The 14,277-nt window shown below is 43.8% G+C and overlaps 1 protein-coding gene across 1 annotated transcript in view; it reads left to right on the top strand.

Moving 5' to 3' along the window:
* The window catches only part of LOC134590425 (guanylyl cyclase-activating protein 3-like), an 82,889-nt gene that overhangs the window by 30,320 nt on the left and 38,292 nt on the right, over positions 1–14,277 (top strand). The window contains exon 2 of the mRNA XM_063444400.1: positions 12,409–12,558. Within this exon, the coding sequence (XP_063300470.1) occupies positions 12,409–12,558 (150 nt within the window). The remainder of the gene's footprint in view (positions 1–12,408; positions 12,559–14,277) is intronic.

The following is a 14,277-nucleotide window of genomic DNA, read 5'->3' as shown; positions in this document are numbered from 1 at the left end:
TGACAGTAACCAGAAAATAGGAAGGGAAGTGACAGGTGAGGCCCTCTCTATGATGCAATGCGAGGCGGCTAGCTCATGAGTGGCCCGAGGGGTGTGAGGCGGGGTGTTGGCCTCGCGGGACCACTAACCGAAGCATAATGCAGAGAAAAAAGGGGGTAATACCTATTGGGCCCTAGAACCCTAATTGCCAGTACACCATTACTATTCCAGGGAAGGTAAGAGATGGATAACTACATGAGCAGGTGTATGTACCTGGTAGTATTGAACCTGACAATCCGTATAGGTTTTTTAGTAGTAACTGTAACCTGAATGGATAAAACCGTATAGCGGATCCCTTTTATTTACTGATGTGTACATAATTCTGTATTTTCTTGTTTCTATATGAATATCAATGGTATTAATTGAACCTTTTTTTTAAATAGGTTAATTGTGTTGACAGCAGTTTAGTAAATTTAAGATTTACATTGTATTTATTGCGTGAATTATTTTCAATTTCATATTTTCCTTTTTCATTGGTCTAAATTTTGAGGGCCATCTTTCCAGCAGCTAAAACTTGGCCAAAATTGGGTCATGCAACAGGACAATGATCCCATGCACACCAGCAAGTCTACAACAGAATAGCTGAAAAAGAAAATGTAACAGATCCCTAACAACCTCTGGTGGATGTGAAACAAACCAGGGAATTACAATTTACACATCCATTCGCTCCATTCCTCTGTTCGTCTGGTTCCGTGCGAATTTCACGTGTAATGCAGAGGTGGCCGCCATTTCGGGACTTTCCACGTGTTCGCGGCCATCTTGTGTGCGAACAGCGGTGTTTGCCTGCAATCGCATGGAACTGAAAACGGATACGCAAACAGGCGAACACCGCTGAATCCTCCAGACCTCCATAAGTTCGTACGGAAACTACCGAACGTCCCCTCGTTCGGTAGTTATATGCAATCATCTATGGGGATTCCAGCGAACCCCGCGATTCGCATGGATGGCCAGAGGATCATACCTTTTTACCGTGCGAACGGAGACCGACCGCAAGGCCAAAACTCATGGAACTAATTTCGGCTAGTTGGTCTGTGCGGTCGGTCAAAACTTTGGAACGTTATATCTCCCGAACTGTACATCCGAATGGGGTGATTTTTGGATATATTGTCCCCCTGAAGGAGAGCTATCCAGCGCTACCGGATTTAAAGCTGTACCCCCTGTTTTTGGGGTACATCCAGAACTGGTGGAAAAATGTGGACATTTTAATTGGGTTATGTAGTTATCTGAGGGGAGGAGACGTGGGGGTGTTACCATCTGTATTATTGGTTGTTTTCATCCTCCCCCTGGGAGTGTTCTGTGTGTATCTATTTCTAATAAAAAGCAGGCTGGGTGTTCCAGTCCTCAGTTCATCTTGACCCTTCAAAACGTAGCCTCGTCTCGTTCTTGGAAGGGGATTATTTGGGAATATTATTCTGCTCCTGTTTACAGCTGAACCTGCTCCTCACTCTGGATTTCGTGGATGGGATTACATCAGCCTACTTCTCCACAGCAGCTTGCAGGGAAAAAGGACGTCTTCAACGGCAGAAACCCTCTCTCTATCTGGGTAGCCGTTACATTGGTTGGCAGCGGTGGGATGGTTCTTTTTGCCCAAGGAGCAAGTGCTGAATGGAGTCTCAGTATGCCAAGCTGAAAAGACCCACACTGAAAGATCTATTGGAAAATCGTGGTAGGAGTGCTAGTAACAGACCAAGGAGAGAGCTGATAGCTGACCTACTGGAGCTGGACGAAATGGATAGATCCATGGAGGTAACTGAACCTATTGCACCGGTCAGCGAGAACGATGTACTCACTGCTATTGTACAGCGAAGATTAGCATTATATCCGGAAAAGACCACGGAGCTAGTAGACAGACTGTTCAAGAACGCAAAAGAGGAGATCGAGACTAAGAGGAGGCAAGACACGGAACATGTATTGGCGCAACAAGCTAGTACACATATAGTTCCTACTCCTCCTCCCGTTGCTGCAGGGAGGAAAATACCATTTACTGCATTTAAAGCGTTTGCAGAAAATGAGGAAGAGATTGATGGGTATTTGGCAGATTTTGAGCGGCAGTGCTCACTGCACCAGATACCCCCAGACCAATGGGTTACTATTCTGGCTGGAAAACTTTCAGGAAAAGCAAATGAGGCTTTTCGGGCACTCACGGCCGAAGATATCACACAATATCAGCGGGTGAAAGCCGCACTACTCACCCGATACGCAGTCACCCCAGAGGCATATCGCCGTCGCTTCCGGGAGTCCAAAAAGAAGGCAGCGGACTCCCACATGGAATGGGCAAACAAGCTACAAAGGGTGGCATCACATTGGATGCAAGGGTGCAATGCTAACACCGGAGAAGAAGTGCTACAATTGTTCTTGATGGAACATTTCTTCCAAGATTTGGCGGCAGATACACAGGATTGGGTGAGAGATCGCCGCCCAGCCAACTTAAATGAGGCAGCACGACTAGCGGACGAATATGTGGAAACGAGAAAAGTGAGCCAAGGTACTACACGACCAGCACCTAGAACAGAGGCCCGCACCCCAACATACGCTGCACGCACAGAATTCCGGGCCCCGGTACCCCCAGGACCTCCACGTCCTCAAGGGTCTAACAACCAGCCCCGGGAATCCTACAAAGTGACGTGTCATCGCTGCGGCAACCTGGGACATATTGCCCGTGTTTGCCCGTTGGGATCAGCCAATAATAATTGGAGGCGCACATCTAACAACGAAAGCCCATCTTCACGCCCCGCTGCTGCTCACTGCCTGGAAATTGAAGGGAGCCCTGAGGAATGCCTGGGAATATTATATGAGGCCAACCCCATACAAGCGGCTTCCCCAGATAATCGCCAGCACCACCGTCAGGAGGTGCGTGTAAATGGACAGATAGCACAAGGCCTAAGGGACACTGGCGCTACCATCACTTTAATACAAAAGCATCTGGTGAAACCAGAACTTGTGTCTAACCGTACTGTTGCTGTTCGGGTCGCAGGGGGGGCTGTTTTTCGCTTACCCACCGCCCGGGTACACTTGGATTGGGGAGTCGGGTCAGGAAAGACCACGGTGGGCATTATGGACAACCTACCCGCTGAGGTCGTGTTGGGCAATGATATTGGCCCTCTAGCCTCGGCCTTTTTACCCACTACTGCTGCGGCTTGCCCCGTGACCACCCGCTCACAGACCCGTATCGAGGACGATCCGCCAACAGGTCGGGAGACCCAGGTAAGCCACCGACAGACACCTAGCAATGACACTACAGATAGACCGCTAGCTTGGGACACCTCAGAGGAGTTTGGGAGGGAAACTAGACAGGACCCCACCCTCCGAAAGTACCGAGAACTAGCTGACAATAGAGGGGATGAGCGGGAACGTTTTATATGGGACGGGGACCGATTATACAGATTAACCGAAGGCAGGAAGAGAGGCTGTGCTCCTTCGCAGAAGCGCCAATTAGTGGTACCTAGAAAGTACCGATTGGAGCTTCTCCGAATTGGCCACGACATTCCGTTAGCAGGACATCTAGGGGGTAACCGCACAACATACAGAATCACTCAGACCTTCTTTTGGCCAGGAATCTCGAAGGACGTGCGCCGTTACTGTAGCACGTGTGATGTATGCCAGAGGGTGGGGAAGAGAGGGGATCATCCGAAAGCTCGACTGTCCCCTATGCCTGTGATCGAGGAACCATTTAGCAGGGTGGCAGTCGATCTAGTAGGACCCCTACCTAACCCCAGTCCCTCTGGTAAGAAATACATTCTTACCGTGGTGGACTATGCCACCCGCTACCCAGAAGCCGTCGCTCTGACGAATATCCAGGCTGACACTGTCGCTAGTGCGCTAGTCGGGATATTCACCAGAGTAGGATTTCCCCAGGAAATCTTGTCGGACAGAGGGACCCAGTTTACCGCAGACTTAACCCAGCAGTTGTGGAAGGTCTGTGGTATTAAGCCCCTACTTAGTTCACCGTACCACCCCCAGACTAACGGTCTCTGTGAACGCTTTAATGGTACCCTAAAGCAATTGCTACGGACCTTTACGGCGGAATACAGAGACTGGGAGCGATTTTTGCCACACCTCCTGTTTGCTTACCGGGAGGTGCCGCAGGAGTCCACTGGGTTCTCTCCCTTTGAACTGCTCTATGGACGGAGGGTGCGAGGCCCTCTCGACCTCATCCGAGAGCACTGGGAGGGAGAGACGGAACACGAAGGTGTCCCCATCGTACCATATGTGCTAGAAATGCGGGACCGTATGGAACAGTTAGCCCGGATGGCCCGGGATCATCTCCATGCGGCCCAGGGTCGGCAGAAACATTGGTACGATCGGAACGCTAGGCTGAGAACATTCCAGGTAGGACAGAAAGTTCTAGTACTTAAACCCGTTCGAGGAAATAAATTGCAGACCTCCTGGCAAGGCCCCTACAAAGTAGTAGCCCAGGTCTGTGACACCACCTATATCATTGCCAGTAGCAAGGACGAAAAGATACAGAAGTCCTTTCATATAAACCTATTAAAGGAATACCAAGAACGGCCCGAAGACATAGCCGCCATATGCATCCCCGCCACTGAGGACCCTGACAGTCTCCCCATCCCTGATCTATTAGCCAACCCCGAGTCCAAAACTCTGCTTAATACAGTACAGCTAGGGGAGCGATTAACTCCCACAGAACGAGAACAACTCCAGCAACTACTAGTTGAAAAGAGATTAACCTTTTCCCAGGAGCCAGGCTACACACCTGTAGCGACCCATTACGTAGAAACCCCAGGACAAGCCCCGCTCCGACAAACTCCCTATAGAATTCCCGAGGCTGTAAAAGAAGAGATGAGGAAGGAGATTCAGGAAATGTTAAAACTAGGGGTTATAGAGCCATCCGACAGCCCCTGGGCATCTCCCGTCGTCCTAGTCCCCAAAAAGGACGGGACGACCCGGTTCTGTGTCGATTACCGACGCCTCAACGACCGAACTGTGACAGACGCATACCCCATGCCCCGAGTAGACGAGCTATTGGATCGCATTGCCAGGGGACGCTATCTGACCACCATTGACTTGTGCAAGGGGTACTGGCAGATTCCCCTGGCCAAGGACGCTATCCCTAAGTCGGCGTTTGTCACCCCGTTTGGCCTATACCAGTTTAAGGTCATGCCTTTCGGGATGAAAAACGCCCCAGCTACTTTTCAGCGCTTAGTGGACCGCCTCCTTGATGGCTTCCAGGACTTCGCTTGCGCATACCTGGATGACATTGCGATCTATAGCGAGACTTGGGGGGAACACCTACAACACATAGAGACTGTGTTGGATCAGATTAGGGCCGCCGGCCTAACTCTAAAGCCGGAGAAGTGTAACTTTGGCATGGCTGAAGTCCAGTATTTGGGACACCGGGTGGGTTGTGGGAAACAACGACCAGAACCCGCTAAAATAGAGGCCGTAGCCAATTGGCCCACACCCCACACTAAGACACAAGTGTTAGCTTTTTTAGGGACAGCAGGGTACTACAGGAGATTTGTCCCTGACTACAGCGCCATCGCCAAACCCTTGACAGATTTAACAAAGAAGAATTTACCTAGAGTAGTCCTGTGGTCTCCCGCCTGTGAAACAGCCTTCCAAACCTTGAAACAAGCCTTGATCAATGCACCTGTTTTATCTGCCCCCGTCCCTAACAAAAGATTTGTCGTCCACACAGATGCGTCCATGTACGGACTGGGGGCAGTGCTAAGCCAGGTCGGCGAAGACGGGGGCGAACACCCTGTCGCGTATCTCAGCAGAAAACTGTTACCTAGAGAAGTGAGTTACGCGGCAGTGGAAAAAGAGTGCTTAGCCCTGGTCTGGGCCCTAAAGAAATTAACCCCATATCTGTATGGTCAAGAATTCACCTTAATTACTGATCATAACCCCCTTGTATGGCTGAACAGAGTAGCTGGAGATAATGGACGCTTACTGAGATGGAGTCTCGCCCTACAGCCATACAATTTCTCCATCCAATACCGCCCTGGCAAGTTTAATGGGAACGCGGACGGTCTGTCCAGACAAACCGAACTATTGCCCTAACAAAGGACCGGACAGCCCCAAGTTGACCCGAAAAGGATCAATCCGGGTCTGCCGGAGTGTTCCACAAAAGGGGAGCAGTGTAACAGATCCCTAACAACCTCTGGTGGATGTGAAACAAACCAGGGAATTACAATTTACACATCCATTCGCTCCATTCCTCTGTTCGTCTGGTTCCGTGCGAATTTCACGTGTAATGCAGAGGTGGCCGCCATTTCGGGACTTTCCACGTGTTCGCGGCCATCTTGTGTGCGAACAGCGGTGTTTGCCTGCAATCGCATGGAACTGAAAACGGATACGCAAACAGGCGAACACCGCTGAATCCTCCAGACCTCCATAAGTTCGTACGGAAACTACCGAACGTCCCCTCGTTCGGTAGTTATATGCAATCATCTATGGGGATTCCAGCGAACCCCGCGATTCGCATGGATGGCCAGAGGATCATACCTTTTTACCGTGCGAACGGAGACCGACCGCAAGGCCAAAACTCATGGAACTAATTTCGGCTAGTTGGTCTGTGCGGTCGGTCAAAACTTTGGAACGTTATATCTCCCGAACTGTACATCCGAATGGGGTGATTTTTGGATATATTGTCCCCCTGAAGGAGAGCTATCCAGCGCTACCGGATTTAAAGCTGTACCCCCTGTTTTTGGGGTACATCCAGAACTGGTGGAAAAATGTGGACATTTTAATTGGGTTATGTAGTTATCTGAGGGGAGGAGACGTGGGGGTGTTACCATCTGTATTATTGGTTGTTTTCATCCTCCCCCTGGGAGTGTTCTGTGTGTATCTATTTCTAATAAAAAGCAGGCTGGGTGTTCCAGTCCTCAGTTCATCTTGACCCTTCAAAACGTAGCCTCGTCTCGTTCTTGGAAGGGGATTATTTGGGAATATTATTCTGCTCCTGTTTACAGCTGAACCTGCTCCTCACTCTGGATTTCGTGGATGGGATTACATCAGCCTACTTCTCCACAGCAGCTTGCAGGGAAAAAGGACGTCTTCAACGGCAGAAACCCTCTCTCTATCTGGGTAGCCGTTACAGAAAATAATCAAGGTGTTGCAATGGCCCAGTTAAAGTCCAGACCTTAACTCAATTGAAATGCTGTGGTGGGACCTTAAGAGAGCTGTGTATAAACAAATACCAGTAAACCTTACATAGTTACATAGTTAGATAGTTACATAGTTAGATAGCTGAAAAGAGACTTGCGTCCATCAAGTTCAGCCTTCCTCACACCTGTTTTTTGCTGTTGATCCAAAAGAAAAGAAAAAAAAAAAAAAAAAAAGAAAAGAAAAAAACCCAGTTTGAAGCACAATTTTGCAACAAGCTAGGACAAAAAATTCCTTCTTGACCCCAGAATGGCAGTCAGATTTATCCTTGAATCAAGCAGTTATTACCCTACATTGAAAGATTATATCCTTGAATATTCTGTCTTTGCAAGTATGCATCTAGTAGCTGTTTGAACATCTGTATGGACTCTGATAAAACCACTTCTTCAGGCAGAGAATTCCACATCCTGATTGTTCTTACAGTAAAAAAACCTTTCCTTTGCCTTAGACGAAATCTTCTTTCTTCCAGTCTAAACGCATGGCCTCGTGTCCTATGTAAAGTCCGGTTTGTGAATAGATTTCCACACAATGGTTTGTATTGGCCCCGAATATATTTGTATAATGTTATCATATCCCCTCTCAGGCGACGTTTTTCTAAACTAAATAGGTTTAAATTTGTTAACCTTTCTTCATAGCTGATATGTTCCATTCCTTTTATTAATTTTGTAGCCCGCCTCTGCACTTTTTCTAGTGCCATGATATCCTTCTTTAGAACAGGTGCCCAAAATTGCACAGCATATTCAATATGTGGTCTTACCAGTGATTTATAGAGAGGCAAAATGATATTCTCGTCCCGAGAATGAATGCCCTTTTTCATGCATGACAATACCTTACTGGCCTTGGCCACTGCTGATTGACATTGCACATTGTTGCATAGTTTGTTGTCTATAACAATTCCCAAGTCCTTTTCGTGTGTTGTTATCCCTAATTCGCTTCCATTAAGGGTATACGTTGCTTGTGTATTCTTTACGCCGAAGTGCATAACTTTGCATTTTTCAACATTAAATTTCATCTGCCATTTGAGTGCCCAGTCCCCCAGTCTATCTAAATCCTTCTGCAGCAAAGTAATATCTTGCTCACATTGTATTATTTTACAAAGTTTTGTGTCATCTGCAAACACTGAAACATGACTTTCAATGCTGTCTTCAAGATCATTTATAAAAATGTTAAATAGAAGGGGTCCCAGAACAGACCCCTGAGGGACACCACTTGCCACCTCTGTCCAGCTTGAAAATTTACCATTAACAACAACTCTTTGTATTCTGTTTTTAAGCCAATGTTCTACCCAAGAACAAGCATTTTCATCGAGACCGATTTCCTTGAGTTTGAACACTAATCTTTTGTGTGGAACTGTATCAAATGCCTTGGCAAAATCCAAATAGATCACATCCACTGCAACACCCTGATCTATACTTCTACTTACTTCTTCGTAGAAAGCAATCAAGTTAGTTTGACACGACCTGTGCTTCATAAAACCGTGCTGATTTTTGCTGATAACCATATTCTTCTCAAGGAATTCTTGAATATTATCCCTTAATAACCTTTCAAATATTTTACCAGCCACAGAAGTTAAGCTCACAGGTCTATAATTTCCAGGCAAGGATTTTGAACCCTTTTTGAATATAGGAACCACATCTGCCTTCCTCCAATCCTCCGGAACACTTCCTGAAAGAAAAGAATCTTGAAAGATTAAAAACAGAGGTTCACTTATTTCTACACTTAGTTCCTTAAGTACACGTGGATGGATACCGTCAGGCCCTGGAGCTTTGTTTATATTAACTTTCTTTAGTTGCTGCAGCACATTGTCTTGAGTTAACCAATTACAATTATTCTGCAAGTTTTTAGTAGCAATCATTTGCACATCTATTGCCATGGGTTCTTCTTTAATATATACGGAGGAGAAATAGTTATTTAGAATTCCTGCCTTTTCTTGGTCTTCATTAACCAACACCCCCGTTTCAGTTTTAAGTGTACCTATACTTTCATTTTTGGGTTTTTTGGAATTTATGTACTTAAAAAATGCTTTGGGGTTGGTTTTGCTCTCTTTAGCTATCATTTTTTCATTTTGAAGTTTAGCAAGTTTAATTGCCTTTTTGCACGCATTATTTGCTTTCTTATATCTTTTATAAGATGCATCTGATTTGTCTGATTTAAATGCTTTAAATGCCCTTTTCTTATTTTTAATCTCTTGTTTTACTTCTCTACTAAGCCACATTGGTTTTAATTTGTTTCTTTTATACTTATTTCCCAATGGTACATACTGAGAAATGTACCTTTCTAATATTTGTTGGAAGATGATCCATTTATCCTCAGTGTTCTTTTCACTAAAGAGTTTATGCCAGTCAATATATTGTAAAGCTTCCCTTATCTTATTGAAATTGGCCTTTTTAAAATTATATGTTTTAGTATACCCCATGTGCTTTTGTTTTTTTGAGTTTATTTCAAAGGACACTATATTGTGATCACTATTTCCCAAGTGCTCACCTACTTGAATGTTGGTCAAAAGATCAACGTTGTTTGTTAAAACCAGGTCCAGACAAGCGTCCATTCTAGTTGGTGCTTGTACAAGTTGTGACATGAAGTTGTCATTTAACAAGTTTAAAAACCTAATTCCCTTTGCTGAGCTACTAGTCCCTATGTCCCAATTTATGTCTGGGTAATTAAAATCTCCAATAATTAAAGTGTTACCAAGATTTGCAGCTTTCTCAATTTGCTCAAACAGCTGTTGTTCCTCGTCAATATTAACATTAGGTGGTTTATAACATATCCCAACCAATAGTTGGTTTCCCTTCTTTTCCCCCAAGCAGATATTTACCCATAAAGCTTCCACATTTTCCTCATCGCATTCAATTTGCTTAAGATTTGGCTTTAAATCATGGTTGACATACAAACATACCCCACCACCCTTCTTGTTTTTCCTATCCTTCCTAAATAATGTGTACCCATTTAAGTTAACTGCCCAGTCATGTGTCTCATCCCACCATGTTTCAGTTATGCCTATTATATCATATTGTTTAGTGTATGCTAATGCCTCTAGTTCCCCCATTTTGTTATTTAGGCTCCTTGCATTAGTAAGCATACATTTAATATCATGCGTCTCTTGTTTATTTTGTGAATTACCAACATTACATAGCTTCTCTGTTCTGAGCTTGCCCCTCCCCCCGTCTCCACCCTCCTTATACTGTTCTAAAGCCCATCTCCTTTCTGTCCTATCTCCATTTTGTAGATTGCTATGACCCTCCCCCCCTACTACTAGTTTAAAATCTCCTCCAACCTTCTAGCCATCCTATCCCCCAGCACTGCAGACCCCCTTCCGTTTAGGTGCAATCCATCCCTACTATATAGGTTGTACCCAATCGCAAAGTCGGCCCAGTGCTCTAAAAACCCAAAACCCTCCTTCCTGCACCAAGACTTCAGCCACGCATTAACCTCTCTAATCTCCCGCTGCCTTTCCACTGTAGCACGTGGCACAGGTAATATCTCGGAGAATACCACCTTGGAGGTCCTTTTCTTGAGTTTGCTACCTAATTCCCTGAAATCATTCTTTAGGACCTTCCATCTTCCTCTTACTTTGTCATTGGTACCAATATGGACCATGACCGCTGGGTCATCCCCAGCCCCTCCCAATAATCCATCCACTCTGTCAGCAACATGCCGGACCCGAGCACCCGGGAGACAGCAAACTGTCCGGTTGAGCCGATCAGAGTGGCAGATTGCCCTATCTGCTCTCCTAATGATAGAGTCCCCTACCACCACAACCTGTCTTGCCTTCCTTACATTTTGATCCCCACCCGTACTAGAGGGGCTGTCACCTCGGCTGTTAGAAGTAACAGCTTCCTCTAATACAGCTACTCCTGAGCTGATGCTCCCAACATCTTCCCTCAAACGGGCAAACCTGCTAGGTTGCACCAAATCAGGACTAGCTAGCCCTTTCCTCTTCCCTCCCCCCCTGCTTCCTCGCCCCACTGTCACCCAGCTACATGCCTGTTCCCCATCTGTCATATCTCCTCCCTCTCCACTACCTGTCCCCACTAAACTCTGCTCAGTCAGCAGCAGACTCCTCTCAAGATTGTCGATCTCCCTCAAAGTTGCGATTTGCCTCTCAAGATCTCCAATCTGAGCTTCCAGAGAAGCCACTCGCACACAACCATCACAGAGGTATGGACCATGGACGGGTACATCCAGGCATCCATACATGCAACAAGATGTGCATTGAGTCAAACTAACAATCTTGCTAACACTCATTTCCCCAGATACAGATGAAAAAAAAAAAAAAAAAAATCTATATATATATATATATATAAATAAAAAAAAATTAAAAATTACCTTGATAGTTTAAACCCCTAGTTAGTTCCAACTCCTGGTTTTTTAACTCCTACTTGAAAGAGTCTACTTCCAAATAATGTGAGCAAGCTCAGTGAGTTAGGGGTGTGCCTTTATAGGGATACAAATCCCACACAGGTGCAATTAATAAACACTCCCCCCAATCAATCAAGCAGCAGCACAAAAGAGGGGGAAAAACCAGAACACCAGGAAAAAAACCTTAATTAATTAAAGCAATGTTGTAAAGAACAGTGGGCCAAAATTCCTCCATAACGATGTCAGAGACTGATCAAGTCATACAGAAAACCATTACTTCAAGTTATTGCTGCTGAAGGTGGTTCTAGTTTTTTTTCTGTATGGTGTCTCCATTTTGGTTTTATTTTTGTTAAATAAATCACGACACTGTGTATTATGTGATTAGTTGTTGTTCGTCTGAGGTTTTATTTACATCATTTTCAACCTGCTAAAGAACAGATGATTGTTATCATGACCTGATATGTAAAAACATAGAATTCAATGAGAGTGTACTTTGTTTTCCCGATGACTGTGAATCCAGCTCTGGTACATTGGGTACTAATTTTCCTTCACTGAATGACTGAATACAGTGAACATTTTCTCTCTGCACATATCTATTCTATAATCACTGGTTGTTGCTAAAATAAATCATGGAGTAAATGAATCACGAATAAAGTATTCTGCTCAGATTTTGGAAAACAGAGAGAACTTAGACATAAGTAAATATATTGGTTTATATAATATTCTTCTACTCACTGCATTTTTAAAATGTGAATATTTACCTAGAAATATAAATGCAAATGTATACAAATGTATACAAATAAGTGAAAACTAAATATATTAAAATGAAAAGAAAAAAAATATGTAATTTTTGCTTACCACAATGTTCTCTGTTTATTTTAGGATGGGTATATTGATTTTCTTGAATTTATTGCTGCAATAAACTTGGTGTTGCGAGGAAAAATCGATCAGAAATTAAAGTGGTATTTTAAATTGTATGATGCAGATGGAAATGGATCAATTGACCGAAAGGAACTGCTAAGTATCATAACTGTGAGAAAAACAGTTTTCATTTTTAGATAACCTTCAGATAAGACTGATTACTTAAGAAATTGAATATCCTTGTTTTTAAGGCTCCTATGAATTAACCCAGCACCTCTTTACATTTATGACCCCAAATAATCAATTGGCATTGTTTATTGCACTCTAATGCATTTGCTGAACATATTTTATTGTTATTTGTTGAAACCATTGTATTAGGTCAAATGAACCTTGGTCTGCAAACAAAAAAACCCAAAAGATAAAAATTCTTGAAATAAATACATAAAAGACATGGCCTTTAATATATAGCCCTTGCACGACTGTAGGTTTTCTCTTCTTCTTTAACAAGTTTCTATCGGTTAAATGTGTTTTTCAACTATAATTACACATTTTAACAGAGAAACTATCCATATTATATAAAGAGTTATAGTGTATAAACATGGCTTGCTGTTGCATAAGACACCATTTTACATGTACTTGAGCTTGATGCACTGTAAAAGTTCATTTAGGCATGTAAGGTAAGTAAAAAAACAACAAAAAAAAAGTTTATTCATCAAAGTGAGTATTGTCAGGAATTCACGGTGACCTATAAGTGAATTTTAAATTTCAGACCAAAATAGCTAAACTGGAAGCATAGCTTTGGAATGTAATGAACTTTAAATTCACTTTGAATTCCTGATACTTTTCACTTTAGTGAATAAGCTTAACGGAAGATTACATGAAATGTAAAGAGATAAGCCATTAATGTTAAATATGTCATTAACAAAGGGGTACACGGTAATACAATTTAATGACTTTTCATATTAATGATTATACTGTGGCCTTGCTTAGCTCCAACGAACCGCGCAGACCCTCTCCTGCCGTGCAGTCTGGCCAAAATTCGCGCTGGACATCTATGTATAGACATGGACATGACGTATTTGACCCCTGATTTCTGGAATCCTGACCATAGCTTTGTATTTGACACGTGATTTCTGCTATCCTGACCCTAGCTTTGTATTAGACATGTGATTTTTGGTTTCCTGACCCTTGCTTTGTATTTGACACGTGATTTCTGGTATACTGACTCTAGCTTTGTATTTGTCCTCTGATTTCTGGTATCCTGACCCTAGCTTTGTATTTGACACGTGATTTTTTGGTATCCTGACCCTTGCTTTGTATTTGACACGTGATTTCTGGTATCCTGACCCTAGCTTTGTATTTGACACGTGATTTCTGGTATCCTGACCCTAGCTTTGTATTTGACACGTGATTTCTGGTATACTGACCCTAGCTTTGTATTTGACACGTGATTTCTGCTATCCTGACCCTAGCTTTGTATTTGACACGTGATTTTTTGGTATCCTGACCCTAGCTTTGTATTTGACACGTGATTTCTGGTATCCTGACCTTAGCTTTGTATTTGACACGTGATTTCTGGTATCCTGACCCTAGCTTTGTATTTGACACGTGATTTTTGGTATCCTGACCCTTGCTTTGTATTTAACACGTGATTTCTGGTATACTGACCCTAGCTTTGTATTTGTCCTCTGATTCCTGGTATCCTGACCCTAGCTTTGTATTTGACACGTGATTTCTAGTATCCTGACCCTAGCTTTGTATTTGACACGTGATTTTTGGTATCCTGACCCTTGCTTTGTATTTGACACGTGATTTCTGGTATCCTGATCCTAGCTTTGTATTTGACACGTGATTTTTGGTATTCTGACCCTTGCTTTGTATTTGACACGT

The sequence above is a fragment of the Pelobates fuscus genome, chromosome 1, assembly GCF_036172605.1.
Source record: "Pelobates fuscus isolate aPelFus1 chromosome 1, aPelFus1.pri, whole genome shotgun sequence".
NCBI lineage: Eukaryota > Metazoa > Chordata > Amphibia > Anura > Pelobatidae > Pelobates > Pelobates fuscus.
The sequence above is the reverse complement of the archived record's forward strand: the minus strand, read 5'-3'. Positions and strand labels throughout refer to the sequence as shown.